Source organism: Hypanus sabinus, chromosome 10 (genome assembly GCF_030144855.1).
Source record: "Hypanus sabinus isolate sHypSab1 chromosome 10, sHypSab1.hap1, whole genome shotgun sequence".
NCBI lineage: Eukaryota > Metazoa > Chordata > Chondrichthyes > Myliobatiformes > Dasyatidae > Hypanus > Hypanus sabinus.
The window spans coordinates 122,852,759-122,868,783 of record NC_082715.1 but is presented as its reverse complement, the minus strand read 5'-3'; the positions used below and the strand labels follow the sequence as shown (position 1 = coordinate 122,868,783).

At 43.2% G+C, this 16,025-nt stretch overlaps 1 protein-coding gene across 1 annotated transcript in view; it reads right to left on the bottom strand.

The window, feature by feature from the left end:
* The window catches only part of LOC132400344 (phospholipase B1, membrane-associated-like), a 66,834-nt gene that overhangs the window by 33,145 nt on the left and 17,664 nt on the right, over nucleotides 1-16,025 (bottom strand). Inside the window, exons 9-15 of the mRNA XM_059981297.1 lie at nucleotides 15,422-15,513; nucleotides 15,201-15,276; nucleotides 14,383-14,487; nucleotides 12,749-12,844; nucleotides 5,042-5,116; nucleotides 4,806-4,886; nucleotides 3,380-3,440 (exon numbers count right to left, since the gene is read on the bottom strand). Of these exons, the coding sequence (XP_059837280.1) occupies nucleotides 3,380-3,440; nucleotides 4,806-4,886; nucleotides 5,042-5,116; nucleotides 12,749-12,844; nucleotides 14,383-14,487; nucleotides 15,201-15,276; nucleotides 15,422-15,513 (586 nt within the window). The remainder of the gene's footprint in view (nucleotides 1-3,379; nucleotides 3,441-4,805; nucleotides 4,887-5,041; nucleotides 5,117-12,748; nucleotides 12,845-14,382; nucleotides 14,488-15,200; nucleotides 15,277-15,421; nucleotides 15,514-16,025) is intronic.

Here is a 16,025-nt window from a genome sequence, read left to right as displayed (position 1 = left end):
GAGCTCACAGCTGCAGAACAGAGTGCTCGGTCACGGTGAACAGCAACCGGTTATGACCAGATCAAGAACTGGTCACCAGGTGAACCGGCCTGTGTTGGAGCATTTATATTGTTAGAGCAAAACACTTATGAAAGTTGTCTGAATCACATGGACTAATGCTTGGATGTTTATTTAGATTTATTGAACACACAACATGGATCCTCTGCTGTGTTGAATGTTGGAAACAGAACACCCTTAAGGCAGTATGTAAGAGCTGTGTTGAATGTCATGGCAGTATTATTGTTATGATGCCAGATTCTCCAGGTCAAGGGGTGCCAGAGAGAAGGCTGATCATGAGCAGGCTTCTGACATAGCAAAGGAAGGCATTGAATAGGCAGTCCTTTGTGAATGTGCCACCATCCATCAAGATCACTGATCTTCTACCTCACCACCATTTTGCTACACCAACTCCATCTACCTCAGTGTCCCTTATATCCAGTTTCTAATTGATGTAATTGCTCTAAGAGCCACCCTAGACTCCATGGGCTGAATGGTCTTCTGTGCCATTAAGAAATTTTAAGCAAACATTCCCACCATTTCATTCCTATATGAAGTATATGGTAAGGAAATCATCTTTTTTGACCCATTTATACATATTAAGAATTAAAAATCCCTCAACCAATTGCGAAGTCAAGGAGAATTAGAGCGGTTTTGGCAGTGGGAGATAAGGGAAGAGCCAAATGAAATACTAAGGGAATGAAGGGATATGAATGAGTGCAGGGAAGTGGCACTGGGGTTAAACATGAGTTATTGTCTTACTGAGTGACAGAGCAGGTACAAGGATCAGAATGCTTATTCCTGCTTCTGTTCGTTATGCCAAATTGTTCAGACATAGCAAACAACCTGCAGAGACTCTCATTAACATGGCCTACAAGAGGATTGGAGGAAGCCCCCTGGTGAGCTGAGTTGGTATCCCTCATCCACCTCAACAAGAGAATATTCCTGTAGCAATGAGAGGGCATCAATGGTGCAAGCACCATCATCACTGTGACAACTGTGCTTATTGCTATTGGACCCACTATTGCTCTTGAACAAATTGTTTACCAGTAATTCTGCTGGGATCAAAACAGGCTGAGTAAAGGCGTAAGAAATGGCAACTCGTTAAGATCCTCAAGCCTTCCCCGGTATTTAACAGCATTCTACTTTTTGTTCATTTTGCCAGCTGATCCTCATGTCCTAATATTCACTTAGTATCCAAAAATCTACTGTTATGAGCCCTGAATATACTCAGTGATTGAATGCACACAGTTCTCTGATTTACCATCAGCTGTATAAAGATATTTTTCCTCAGCTTATCTCTAAATGGTCAAACCCTGAACTGAGACCATCTCATTAAGACCAGAATTGGGGGTTCGCAGGGACAGTGCTTATTTTCATTTACTTTTAACTGGAAATAAAAAATAAGAGCAGAGGCAGTGGTGAAGCTGGTAGAATTGCTCACAGTTCAAGGCATCGATATTTGATCCTGACTCCTCTCTTGTAGAGTTTGCACGTTTGCTCTGTGGGTTTCCCCCCCAAGTTCCCTCCCACATCCTCAAGAAATTCAGTTTGGTAGGTCAATCAAACACTCTAACTTACCCGCGGTGAGCAAACGAGCAATAGAATTTAGGGCAAGTTGATGGGAATAGGAGAACAAAATGGGATGAGTTTAGAACAAATGTAACTGGGTGTTTCATGATCCACATGGAGTGGACAGGCCAAAGGGCCTGTTTCAATGACCCTGTGATTCTATGACCCTGGAGTGTTGTATGACTGGAGAATATGTTACCAATGAAAGGCGTGGAGAACATTGCCTAACTGGCTTGAGATTACCTGATCTAATGCTAGGTTCCAATAATAGGAATTGTGGGCCAAATGGCCTGTACTGTGCTGTATTGTTCTATGAATCACATAGTCAATAGAGAGTGCAGTGACAAAGTCACATACAATTTACTACAGGTCGAAACTCTGTGGTCCAGGAATTCCCAAGGTCTGGTATGTCTTGAATCTGTAGTGCAAATCCATACTAATTGATCAATTCTAACTAAGATCTAAAATTAACTAAATTCTGTATTATTTGTACTGGTAGGTTAAGTAGAAGTTAACTTTGATTCATGGACAATTCTCAGAACCCTTATACAGTCTAGTGAGTGTCTACACTTAATTCCTGTCATGTTTGTTCTTAAGGGAGAGGGCAGAGGAAACACTAGCACGCAGCTTGCAGGCTATTCAGCTGAACTTTATTGATCTGTACAAACAAGCTGGATGAACTCAGCTGGACGGGCAGCATCCGTTGAAAGGAGCAGTCAACGTTTCAGGCCGAGACCCTTCATCAGGACTGAAGAAGGAGGGGGCAGGGGCCCTATAAAGAAGGTGGGGAGAGGGGGAAGGTGCGGGTGAAAAACCAATCAGAGGAAAGATCAAGGGGTGGGGGAGGGGAAGCAGGGAGGGGATAGGCTGGAGAGGTGAAGAAGGAATGTAAGGGGAAAGCACTATGGGTAGTAGTAAGAGGCAGAATCATGAGAGAGGTGATAGGCAGCTAGAAGAGGAGGCAGAATGAAAGTGTGATAGGGGAAGGGAGAGGGAGGAAATTTCCGGAAGTTGTAGAATTCAATGTTCATACCAAGGGGTTGGAGACTACCCAGACAGTAGATGAGGTGTTGCTCCTCCAACCTGAGTTTGGCCTCATCATGGCAGTAGAGGAGGCCATGTATGGACATATCCGAATGGGAATGTGAAGCAGAGTTGAAGTGGGTGGCAACCGGGAGATCCTGTCTGTTGCAGCGGACAGAGCAGAGGTGCTTGATGAAGCGATCTGCGTCAGGTCTCGCCGATGTAGAGGAGGCCGCACCGGGAGCACCGGATTCAATAGATGACCCCAACAGACTCACAAGTGAAGTGTTGCCTCACCTGGAAGGACTGTTTGGGGCCCTGAATGGTAATCATTAGAACTTTATTGATACTCTGTTTGTACAATATGTGAGCTCCTCCCATGTGGGAGTGGCTGACTGAGTGGCATAAGATTAACCCAATAATTGCCACAACAGTTCCTATGCTTGGAGGAAGATGATCAGAGGGCAATTTTGGTACCTTAGCATCTTTTGTTGTCTGGTACTAGTCAGGTCCCAGCTGTGCTAGGATATTGAGTTCCAACTTGTAGTCAATATGTTAATTACAACCGTGTCCTATTGATAATTGTTCACAGTACATACTAAGAGAATCAAGAGGAGTGAGGTTAGTCAGAGAAGTGACACAGGATAAAATATCAGCTACAATCTCATTGATCAGTCATGAAAACACCAGACTCCTGATTCAATTTCTTACTTTCTTTATGGTATCCCACCGTAAACTTTCACTATACCTGAGACTGGAACTCTGTTAGACGGCGCCCTTTCCGTGCAAGTCACTTCACTGCCAAAATCCTGGTTAAAAATCAGATGCAACTTATTAGTTGAAAATACATGCATCAATTTAATTGTGCAAATTATAGTGAAGGTGCAAGAACAGATGGTGCTGGATATCCAGAAGATTTGTGAAATTGTCTACCCCAATAATTCTGGATACGACTGGGCAGAACTCCCTGATGGAAACTCATGTCTGAAAGCTCAACACTTGGCAATAGCAAAGCTGCAGAGAGCAGTCTTTCAAAGCAAAAGGGAAACAAGATAAATTTAGAAATGTGGTGTGTATTGCAAAAACAAGTTGCTCAATATGTTAGGGTGGAAATGAGTAAAATTGGCCAGGAATTGAGAAGGGAGGGAGGAAGGTAACAAAGGTACAAGTTTTGAAGACAAGTTTCCTCTTGTGCTTTTTTACAGGTGTACAGAATGTGTCATGCATACAGTATTTTGGTCACTTTACCAAAAAATAATGCAGTAGTACGAAGGGTATACACCAGGAAGAGGAGGGTTGAGAGGCTGGACAGGTTGGGTCTCTGTTTTTTGGAATTTGGAAGAATGAAGTGTGATCCTTTTCAGGTGTGTACTGTGGAAAGGGCTTGACAGGGTTAATGTTGGATGTTTGCCCCAGTGTGAGGGTCTCAAAGGGTAGATCTAGTTACAAGATAAGGCATCCGTTATTTAAAATGGTAATATATACAAAACTTTTTGGAACAGTGTAGAGAATCTCAGAGGTTTTCTATCCCAGAAGATTGTGGAAGTTAGATCATTAGAAATATTCATGGTAGAGCTACAGTTAAAAAAAATCATTTCATGAGAGGTGAGTGATGACAAACCTGATTTTGATATTGTGGACTGAGAGTGGGAACGAGGCAGGGAGAGGGGAATCATGGTTGGGAAAAGGGAGAGGGAGCAGGAAGCATCAGAGACACATTCTATAACGATTAATAAGCCAATTGTTTGGAATCAAATGATCTTGCCTGATATCTCAGCGCTGAGTGTATCTGCACCTGCGTCACCTCCCACCCCAGTACTCCTCCTCTGCCACCTGTCCCACACCCCTCCCTCGGCACTCCACCCTCATCATTCACAACATTGTTTGCTCCCACCAGACTAATGAACCCTCTTTCCGCTCCTTGTTGACAAATACTTAACCGCACAAAAGTCTTGGGCACCCTAGCTATATACAGTATACTGTGTGTACCTAAGACTTTTGCACAGTGACATTCTATACATTAATGATATACATTATTAAAAGATCAGGAAATGGAGTTCTATGGGGAGCTGGCATAGAAGAGTAATTGAGATCATCCAAGTTCATATTGATGGCGGGACAGTTTTGATGAGAGTACTGACCTACTCCTGTTGCTATTTTCTTGTATTCCTTACCTCCAAGCCAGAGCCTCTGGCCCCACCTTGCAAGTTCACTCCATAGTTGCTATTCTGATAAGTGAAGAGGTAGGGTCTTTCCTTTGGGAGTCAACAGATAGTAGTGAGTTAGGACAATTCAATACTACAGTTTATACAGTAAATATGATAAACTGTTGGCTATGAGACAAATAATTTGACAGCTCAGAAACACGTTTACTATCTGAAAACAGAAAGCACTATTGGTCTGATCATACCTTGGTTGGGCAATGCAACCGAGGGGCTGCTGGTGATAATTTAAGGACCTCGTTTTTCTGCCCAGCGGGTTCGAGCTGTGAAGAGGAAGAGAGATGTGATGTTCAGTGCCAACCTCATTGAACAGGACAGTGGCACAGATGGTAGAGCTGCTGCCTCTCAGGGCCAGAGACCTGGCCTCTGGTGCTGTCTGTGTGGAGTTTGCATGCTCTCCCCGTGACAGAGTGAGTTTCCTCTGGGTACATCAGTGCCCCCTCCCACCTCCCGAAAATGTACTGGTAGGTAGATTAATTGGGCACTGTAACTTGTCCGGATTATGCAAAGAAAAGCATCCAGGAAGATTTAATAGGAATGATGGGAGAATAAGATGGGATTTGGGTTGGATTGGTAACGGTGGACACTTGATAGTGGGCATAGAGTCGATTGACTGAAGGACCCGTTTCCTTACTCTTTGAGTCTATGACCGATAGTCCCCAGAATGGAATTAACAGCACCATCTCTGACCTTAGCAATAATCCAAAATACCAAATAGCAACATTAACACACGAGATTCTGCAAATGCTGGAAATCTAGAGCAAAACACATAAAATGCTGAAGGAACTCCACAGGTCAGGCAGCTTCAATGGAAATGAACAAACAGATAACGTTTTGGGCTGAGACCTTTCTTCTGGACTGATATTAAATTTACCCCCACCCCACCTTAACCAACACATTGGGGTCTATTTACAGTGGCCAGTTAAATGACCAACCAGCATGTCTTTGGGATGTTGGAGGAAACTGAATCAGACACAGGGAGAAGGTGCAAACTCCACACAGTTCATTCCTCTCTATTATTATGTATTATTATAGTGCTGCTGGCGCAAAGACAGCACATTTCATTATACATGCCGGTGATTTTAAACCTGATTCTGGTTCGGAGAGTGGTTTTGAATCCGATGCACTGGAGCCAAAAGCAAGCAGCTCCACCAGCTGTGAGGACAAGTAAAAAGTGAAAAATAGAAAAAAGTGCAAGTGCCAAAAATCTGATATAAAGAACAGAAAATGCAGGACGCATTCAGCACGTCAGGCGGCGTCTGTGAAAAGAACAACGGGTAATGTTTCAGGGCTTAGATCCTTCATCAAAACCGGGAAAGAGAGACGACGAGTTAACTTTTAGTGACAGAGATGGGGGGGAGGAAGGGGTAAAGCGAAGGGAATATTATCTTAGATTGACTGAGATGAAATAAATTCATGCAGCTGTTAGAATCGGACTGTACTTTGTCTGTGTAACATGTTACTAATAGCGGGGCTGTGAGACACGTCTATCAGGCCAGACTTCACGAACACTGTACTAGCTCTGTGCAATTTATGCTTTTCTTCTGTTGATGTGATGCTGCTGCAAGTCAGTTTTTTATTGCACCCTTGCAAACATGTACAGTAATTGTGCATAAGCTCAACTTTGACTGAAAACAGCTGAGTGAAAAAGATGACAGATAGAAATGGCCAGTTCTGTACACACGGAAAGAGAGAGAGTTATCGAAGGGTGGAGGATTTGGCATTTACCCTAGAAGGTTGCAGATTAGGACCATTGCTGTGGAGGGCATATATGTTTAATCAGCAGGAATGACTCTGAATTTTTGGTTGCTGCCCCTTTAATTCCCTGCCCTGCTCCCTCTTTTGACCTACCTGTGTGTGGCCTCATGCATTATTCCAACTAACCTGCTTCCTTTTTTTCCCCTGTTCTGATGAAGGGTCTTGTACCCAAACCATTAACTTTTCCTCTCTCCATAGAACTACCTGACCTGCTGAGCTGTTCAGTATTTTCTGTTTGGTGGCTTCAGCCTGAAACGTCCATTGTTTGTTCATTTCTGTATGTGCTCCCTGACCTGCTGAGTTCCTCCAGCATTTTGTGTGTGTTGCTTTTTTTCAGTAATTCCTGTTTCTATACACCTTGTCCATAAAAGGAATTTTTAAAAATATATCGCTGACCTGGAGGAGCTCAGCAGGTCAGGCAGTATCTATGGAGGAGGATAAACAGTTGGCATTTCAGATCGAGACCTAATGAAGGCTGTTGTGCATGTTGCCCTGGATTTCCAGCATCTGTGGAATCTCTTGTGTTTATATTTTTAGATTGTATATTTTTAGAACTTACTTTTTAAATATCTAATAAATAAATATTTACTTGTTTAATTGACTTTCAATAGTTTCTGAATGTGTTTGAGGCTCTACAGAGATTCAAGGTCCTTCATTGATTTGACAAGGAAGTGGGAGTGGGGGGTGTGATTCATGGATCTGTGAGCAGTTAGCGTATTTGTTGCTGGAGTAAGGGTGTGTTCCCGGGCCGGTCACTGTGCTGACCTCGTTGTTTTGGACATGGGTTTCAAAGAACTCACTATCACTAGTCCATCACAATGGAGTTTGCTTGTCTACAACGGTGACAAGCAGATGGAAAGGCTGCCTTTGGCGAGAGCCTAAAGCCTCAACTAACGATCTTCCATCAGGTTTGGAGCTGATCCAGTCTAAAGGAAACCCAACGAAAGTTTTATTATCTAAAGCATCATGCCAGTCTGATTTTCAACCTCTCTTTCAAAGAGCTAATGGAAAATCAGGGATATGCAGAGCTGTGTAATGGCATCCACAGCAGACTTTGGGGCTAGTGGTCCTGGGTTCGAATCCAGCCGGTTCTTTCCATGCTAAGTTGAGCTAGCAAATTGACGTCATAAAAAACAGACAAGAATGCCAATGAAACGGCGCCCCAAGGCGCGGAAAGGAACAACAACAAGAAGGGTTATGTAACAGAGGGAGGGAAGTAGAGTTAAGGAGAGGCCAGCTATGATCTAATGGGATGACTTGAGGATTTTGATAACCTTCTGCTGCAGACATTGTTCTTGCAATAGTAGAACAACAGAGACAGTTCTAGGAGTTGACTACAAATTTGGGAACTGCTTCCCCGGGAAACTATGGATCCTTCACCAAAGGTACTCTGATGGTTCAAGAGGGCAGGTTATCACAGCCTCATTAAAGGCAATCAGGGATGGGCAAAAATATTGGCTTTGTCAGTTTGTTCCCATCCAGAGGAAAATAAATGAGGGTGTGGTGAAGGGTTGCTGATGGCAATAAATGGAACAGTTACAGTGATGAAAATGAAGATAGCAGCAAAGGCCAGCAAAATATGGCTATCAGAATATCACTGCAGCAATTAACAACTTTATCAGAGACAGGCAGATCCAACACGATTATAACATTAAAGTCCAAGATAGCGCAAATGTTTCTGCCAAGAGCACCACGACCTTGTCGTGATTTGGAGGCTTATGTGCCGCAGTGACCCAGAGACCTATTTTGCCTGAGTCAGGGCTTTATGCTCTGGCCTTTGGTAGACACGCCCAGGCCAAACAGATCAAAGTGTAGAGGCCAGACTAAGAGTGGTGCACGTTCAGGGGTTCAGCTCAGGGCTAGCAACCCTGACCGGTAAAACAAAACTGTTACAGAAACAGCAATGAAGAACCCATCTACATCTGAGTGGCCAAGGACTGACAGAGATGGAAGAACCCTAAATGCCAACAGCATAATGGGCAGTAAGTAAGTACACGTTTGTGTTAATTGGGGCACATTGGAATCAATACATTTTGGCCCAATTAACAGATGCCCCAATTAGCCAAATGTTCACAGAAATAGTTTAAAAGATATAACAAAGACAAGCTACCATTTAACTGAGTAACAAAGAATGAATTGGAACACTACCAATACTACGACAGTACTATAAAACTGTATATTATAGTTATTGACAAGAGAATTTACCCAGTGTACGCTGCTGCGTTCTTTTGATTGACTGTAAATAAAAAAATCAGTGCAGACACTGAGCATAGAGAGTGAACTGCCTTCATAGAATGCTGTAAATGGTTGCAGACTTCAAGTCTTCATTTTCATTGTAACATTCAAGATGATTGTCGATACCTTCAACTTTGTCATGGTTCCTAGCTTGTTGAAATAGTGAAATCATTTCATTTTCACTTCCAGCATCTCCAAGCCTGAACCGTTTGAGCAAATCAGTTTTGAATTGTCTCACTGCTTACTTCTCACCAAATATAAGTGACAGAAATCCCTAGTTTTTGAACATAAGCACACGCAACTGACACCATTTAAAAACCGTTTTGCTCTAAGCTCGGTGTAGTGCCACACAAGTGCGCGCGTTTGATGCAAGTTGGAAACTGTTCAGCACCAGTCTCGTGCTCCATTTAGGCAGCACAGTGTCCCAAATAAATGAAGAGAATCCTGGCTATTTTACTGATTAGCTTTTGTTCTTTAAGAGTTGTCCCAAATAAGCTGCCTCCCCAAGTAACCAAAGGCCCAATTAACCACAATCCGCTGTATTTGCCCTTAGGCCATCTTCACTAGAGTAAAGAAAAATTGTTTCATGATCAAATTTGGTGTTTCTGGGATCTTGTTGAGCCTAATTTGGCTGACATATTCCCTGTGGTCCCTGCACTGCAGCTTGAAAGGGATTGAGGACATTCGGAGATGATAAACTGAGCTGTATGTATGCATTAGGCTCTTAGTTCCCTTTTCATCTAATACTGTTTCTTGGGTTGATAAGATCAGCAATATCACCATATTAATCACTGCCTCTGAAGAAATCATTTTCCGGGTTTCAGCGGGTGGTCATTGTTACAGGGTGGCGTAGGATCCTGATTTATGTGAGTCTCGTGTATAGCCTTTATCAGAAATGGAATCTTGTTCATTTTGTTTTCAAATTAAACAGATCTGCAAACATCCAAAGAATTTACCCTTTGATCTGAACAAGTCACTGCCTTCCATCAAGAGGAAGAAGCACAAGGACAGATAACAGTAAACAGTTCATCGATTAACAATGATCTTATCCAAAGTATCTCAGATTGAGATAAAAAAAACAAGAGAAAATCTGCAGATGCTGGAAATCCAAACAACACACACACAAGCTGCTGGAGGAACTCAGCAGGCCAGGCAGCATCTATGGAAAAGAGTACAGTCGACGTCTCGGGCTGAGAACTTTCAGCACAATTGGAGAGAAAAAGATGAGGAGTCGCTTAAAGGTGGGGGGGAGGAGAGGGAGTAACATAAGGTGATAGGTGAAACCGAGAGGGGGAGGAGTGAAGTAGAGAGCTGGGAGGTTGATTGGTGAAAGAGATACAAGGCCTCCTGCCACCCTTAGGGTTAGGGTACCTTTTGTCCTTACCTACCATCCCACCAGCCTCTGCATCCAGCGCGTAATTCTCCAGAACTTCTACCATCCCCAATTGGATCCCAGCACCAAGTACATCCTTCCCTCCCCCCACCTCCACTTTCTGCTTTTCCCTACATGATTCCATTGTCCATTCAACCCTCCCCGCCACCCCCCACCCCCCGATCTCCCCCTGCAACTTAACCTTGCAAGCAGAACAAGTGTTTCACCAGCCCCTACACCTCCTCCCTCACTACCATTCAGGGCCCCAAACAATCCTTCCAGGTGAGGCGACACTTCACCTGTGAGTCTGTTGGGGTCACCTACTGTGTCCGATGCTCCCAGTGTGGCCTCCTGTATATCGGTGAGACCCAACGTAGATTGGGAGACCACTTCACTGAGCACATACTCTTCGTTCACCAGAAAAAGTGGGATCTCCCAGTAGTTACCCATTTTAATTCCACTTTACATTCTCATTCCGATATGTCTATCCATGGCCTCCTCTACTGGTGTAATGAAGCCACACTCAGGTTGGAGGATCAACACCTCATAATACTGTCTGGGAAGCCTCCAACCTGATGGCATGAACATCGATTTCTCAAACTTCTGGTAATGCCCCCCACGCCTCTCCTTCACCGTTCCCCATCCCCTTTTTCCACTCTCGCCTTATCTCCTTGCCTGCCCCTCACCTCCCTCTGGTGCTCCTCCCCCCCTTTTCTGTCTTCCATGTCCATGTTCTATCAGGCTTCCCATTCTCCAGCCCTGTATCTTCTTCACCAATCAAACTCCCAGCTCTTTACTTCACCCCTCCCTATCCTGGTTTCACCTATCATCCCTCCCCTCCCCGCTCCTTTTAACTCTACTCCTCAGCTTTTTTTTCTCCAGTCCTGCTGCAGATCTTGGCCTGAAATGTTGACTGTTCTCTTTTCAATAGAAGCTGCCTGACCCACTGAGTTCCCCCAGTAGTTTGTGTGTGTGTGTGTGTGTGTTGCTTGGATTGTGATGACTTTGTTTAATTTTTTGTAAGAAAGAGCAGTGTAGAAGGCCAATGAACCCAAAACATGCAGGAATGTACAAAGTGTAAATAAGAAGTCTGGATTCTCCAAATCATTGCTGAAGTGCTTCTCAAGAAAAGCTTTGGTTTAGTCAGGAAGGGCTGCAAAGATTGGAGAACAGCAACCAGTTAATGAACTGCTTTAGGTTTTTAAGATTGAAACTAAATGGGCTGAGATGTTCTGATGAGGATATTACGGCATGACAACTATATTGAGGTACATTGAGTCAGTGGGTAGAAACTTTGCAAACAGAGTTTAAAAGTGAGATATGCACCTTGGCAAGGAGAATTATAAAGGCAGGGTATTATCTACTTGAAGGAAGATTGCAGCTGAGGGAAGTACAAAGAGATCTACATCTTTCTTATGCACAGATAACAAAGAGTTAGTTTGCAGGTGCATCAACTGGAAAGGAAGGCAATTAGCATACAGCCTTTATTACAAATTGGTTGGTGTTTTGAAATAGTGAAGAATTGTTACAATTCTACAGTGTATTGGTAAGACCAGGCATAACTTTGGTCCCTTAATTTAAGGAAGGATATATTGGCAATGCTCGCAATCCAGAAGAGATTCACCAGGCCAATGCATGGGCTGATAGGGCTGTACTATCATGATCAGCTAAAGAAATTAGACTTATGTTCTTCAGCATTACAAAGAATGAGAGGGTGAACTTAATGAAGCATGAAAAATCACGAGTGGCTGGTAGGAGTATATATCTCAGATGGAGGGACTTATTTACATCATTGAGAGTGAAGTGAGCAGATGCATCTCTGGTACAGGAATTGCAAGGCATCTGTCAACAAATGACTGTGAGGACTGTTGAGGGGATCACTAGGGGTTCTCTTCCACCCTTCAGAGACACTTACTAGGATTGCTGCATATGCCAGTCCCTTAGCATTGTCAAGGACCCCTCCCATCTGTCCCATAATTGCTTTGACCCCCTACCATCAGGCAGGAGGTACCGTAACATTAGGACAAGAACTTTTAGGATGGAAACAGCTTCCCCCCATAGGCCGTGAGACTACTGAACTCTCTGCCACCACCCAAGTCTCATCACTTATGAAGCGCCAGAAGTGTTATACTGTTAACTTTTTGACTTGTGTCATAGATGTCTCTCATGCCTGATGTCAATCTTCTGGAATATATTAATGCATTTGTGGTAATATTACTTTGTGTTGTGTGTGAGTCTTATGTATTGCATTGTGCATCTTGGTCCACAGGAATGTTGTTTGGTGGCATGTATGCATACAGTTGAATAAAAATAAACTTGAATTTGAACTTGAAGATTATTAGCAGTCACGTGAAATTGAGGTGACGAGGAACTTACATTCTCAGAGGGTTGTGAACATTAGGAATTCTTTACCCCAGAGAGTTATACAGGCTGGATCATTAGGAATATTTAAAGAGGAAGTTACATTTTTTGAAAGGTCAGAGAATTTAGTTAGGCGGAACTGATTCGGCACAGAAAATGTTCTACGCACCATATTATTCCAAAGACCGCTGGCTAAAGGGGTGTGGCTCTTGAAACTGAAATGGAGGCCATTCTGTGATAAATAACTGGGATCAGCTTTGCCACTCTGCAAGGAAAATTAAACACAGAGTAGATATACTGTAAGAAAGATACATGTGGTCAATACAACATGAAACACATTTAGACATATGCTATCCATAAACTTGTTTAGGTTCCAGTCTGCAGTCGCTGCTGGGTAGATAATATTTTATTATTCTGCATATGACTTATTAGACCTCAACCATCAGGCTCTTGAACCAGAGGGGATAACTTCACTCGCCCCATCACTGAACAGTTCCCACTACCTCTGGACTCACATTCAAAGACTCTTCATCTCACGTTCTCAATATTTATTGCTTGATTATTTATTATTATTGCTTTCTTTTTGTATTTGCACAATTTGTTGTCTTTTGCACACAGGTTGAATGGCCAAGTTGGTGTGGTCTTTCATTAACTCTATTATGGTTATTATTCTATGATAGATTTATGGAGTATATCCACAAAAATGAATCTCAGGGTTGTATATGGTAACATATGTACTATGAGAATAAATTTACTTTGAACTTTGAAATGTAAATCCTCTGAACCCCTTGATTAGATTCCAGCCTGTCGTCACTCCTAGTTCAGGACACATGACCTGACTTTCCACACACTCAGTATCCGGCCCCTCCAAATCCCATGGTCTGTAGCTGTGTTATTTAATATTTTTTGTAAAGTTATGAAGCTTGTGACAATAGCAGCTTCCTTGCCACAGAACTTCCAACACTGAGGACCAACAAGTTCAAGGAATGACTATTGTCTTTGCCCCAAGTTGTAGATGTTCTACTGTCTTGTGATACAATTCCTTTCCCATCACCGTCAATGTCATGAGAACCCCCAGCATCCCGCTGCAGCATCGTCACCTGGGATTAACAATCTCCCGCAAGTGCTCAACAAGCCAGACAACATTTGTGAGGGAAAGGCGTCAGGACCCTGCATGATTCCTGCTGCAGGGTTTTTGACTGCTGAGCTCCTCCAGCAGGCTGCTTGTTGCTCCAGAATCCAGCATCTGCAGTTTCCTGTGTCTCTATCAAACAATGTTCTTTCGTGCCCGAGATGCCATGGAGGACAATAACTCTCTTTCCTCATGGGGCCAGAGGCCAGTTGGCAGAAGCACAACCTTGCCATGGATAGTCCCAAGCACCAGCCACCGGAATCAGATGAGTACGTGTGTTTTACCACAGCCAGGCCAGGTATCAATAATTTATTTCCGAACAACACATTTTAACATATTCTTGTCACAGACAAGAGAAAATCTGCAGATGCTGGAAATCCAAACTACATGCTGGAGGAACCCACCAGGCCAGGCAGCATCTATTGAAAAGAGTACAGTCGACATTTTGGGCCGAGACCACTCAGATGTCCTGGCCTGCTGAGTTCCTCTGGCATTTTGTGTGTGTTAACGTGGCTCTGTTTCTATCTGTCTGTCTCTTTGACTCAGTCAGTCTCTCTCAGCAAAATTGGTAAGAATTCCATGTTTTGAGATTCTCCCATGTGGTCTGTGCACTCCACCTACCCTGCCTGCCTCGCCATGGATACTGGAACCACCTGAACTAATAAACTCACCGGAGTGAGCGGGAACTCCAGGTTCCTGAGGAAGGGTTGCAGAACCACCGTGTAATCGTCGCGCTTGTCGTAGATCCCGGAGTACACCAGTTCCTGAATGGCATTCTATAACAAGAACCATACCAAAGTCTTAATGCCTGGTTTGCTGAAAGAAAACCCATTTGTCTTTTTTTTAAATGGTCACTCTGTCACCTTGGTGTGCAGTTCTGCTCACATTTATTCTACCAGATGAGTCTAAGGCAAGACCGAGCACTGGTTTTAAACACGCAAACACACACGCGGAAACAGAAAGACACACGCAACTAGACCGAAAAGGCGTACGCGAACCAAAGTATACAAGAATATAAGAAATATATCTGCACACACACAGACATGCAGACAGATGAAGGATTTACACACAATGATACACACACACCAGACAACCTCAATGAAGTTTCACGCATGCACGTACATACAGTATTTACAAATACATGTAGCTGTACACAACAAACACTCAAAGTCTTTCCACTAACTATAAGGCAGAATACAGGAACATGATAGAGAATTCCTTCACCTACACCCTTTGCAAAAACATGCGCATGGTTTCTGAGAGGTCCCTGGTTACCTCTTCACTCAGGCAGGTTAATAGTCCGACTGGGTATTGACCCAACAAATGTTTATTTGCACTGCATCTTCATAGTGTGCCCTTATGTGTGCAGGTCAAACCTTATGCCATACTAAGCAACTTTTTATAATTGTGCTGTCAGTGCATTATGCTGTAAATATAAATTTGTGCATAATTCTCCAATAGTAATAAATGAGGTTAAAGTGCTACTTACCATGAAGTCCCTACTAATGTTGTATGCTGATAACTTTCCTGAGTTGTGGAGTTTGACCAAGCAGTCACAAAAATCCCTGGTGATCAAAAAAAAAATCATAAACATGTCTTTGCAGATTATAATTATCATAAAGGTCTCAATGGGAAAAAACTAATTATAGACTTGTGTGATTTAAAACTGATGGCAAGAACAGAATGTTCTGCTCTGACTGAAGATTTTACCTTGGTTCTTGTACAGAGAGTTTCGGGCCATACCGTTGGAGGAGGCTGTCGATGCTCTGCATCTCCACAACATTCACAAAGGCTCGTGGTACCTGCAGAGATATGTGTGTGCGGTGAAATAGTGTGCCGGTTCACAGTGTGTTAGAGATCATTGATAAGTATTGAGGAACTTTGAGGAGGAGAATGCGAGTCGGGCTGAATGGCTTGGTGGTACTGGTGGTACAGAACACAGGCTGGGCAGCTTTGGGAAAGGTGAGCCTTCTCTTGACCCCTGATTCCTGGTGAACTTCTACTGCACAATAGCTGAAGAGTCCAGGTTAAGGTCAGAACGAAGTTGTGAAACAGGAGTAGCAGAACTTTGTTGATGTGGCAGAGAACTCAGCAGGCTTCCCACTCTCAAGCCCTTCTCAAAAAGAGGCTAAACCCTTATTTTTGGATTGTAAAAAATGTAGAAGGATTAGAGGTAAGATTTGTGAATCTTTGCTTAATAATCCATTGTTGGGAATTTACAGTTTGAAGTAAAAGGGAGGCAGACATCCTCACTGCAGTTAAGCAGCATCTGATTAACCACTTAAAAATCTGTAGATTGTAGGGTTACAAATAC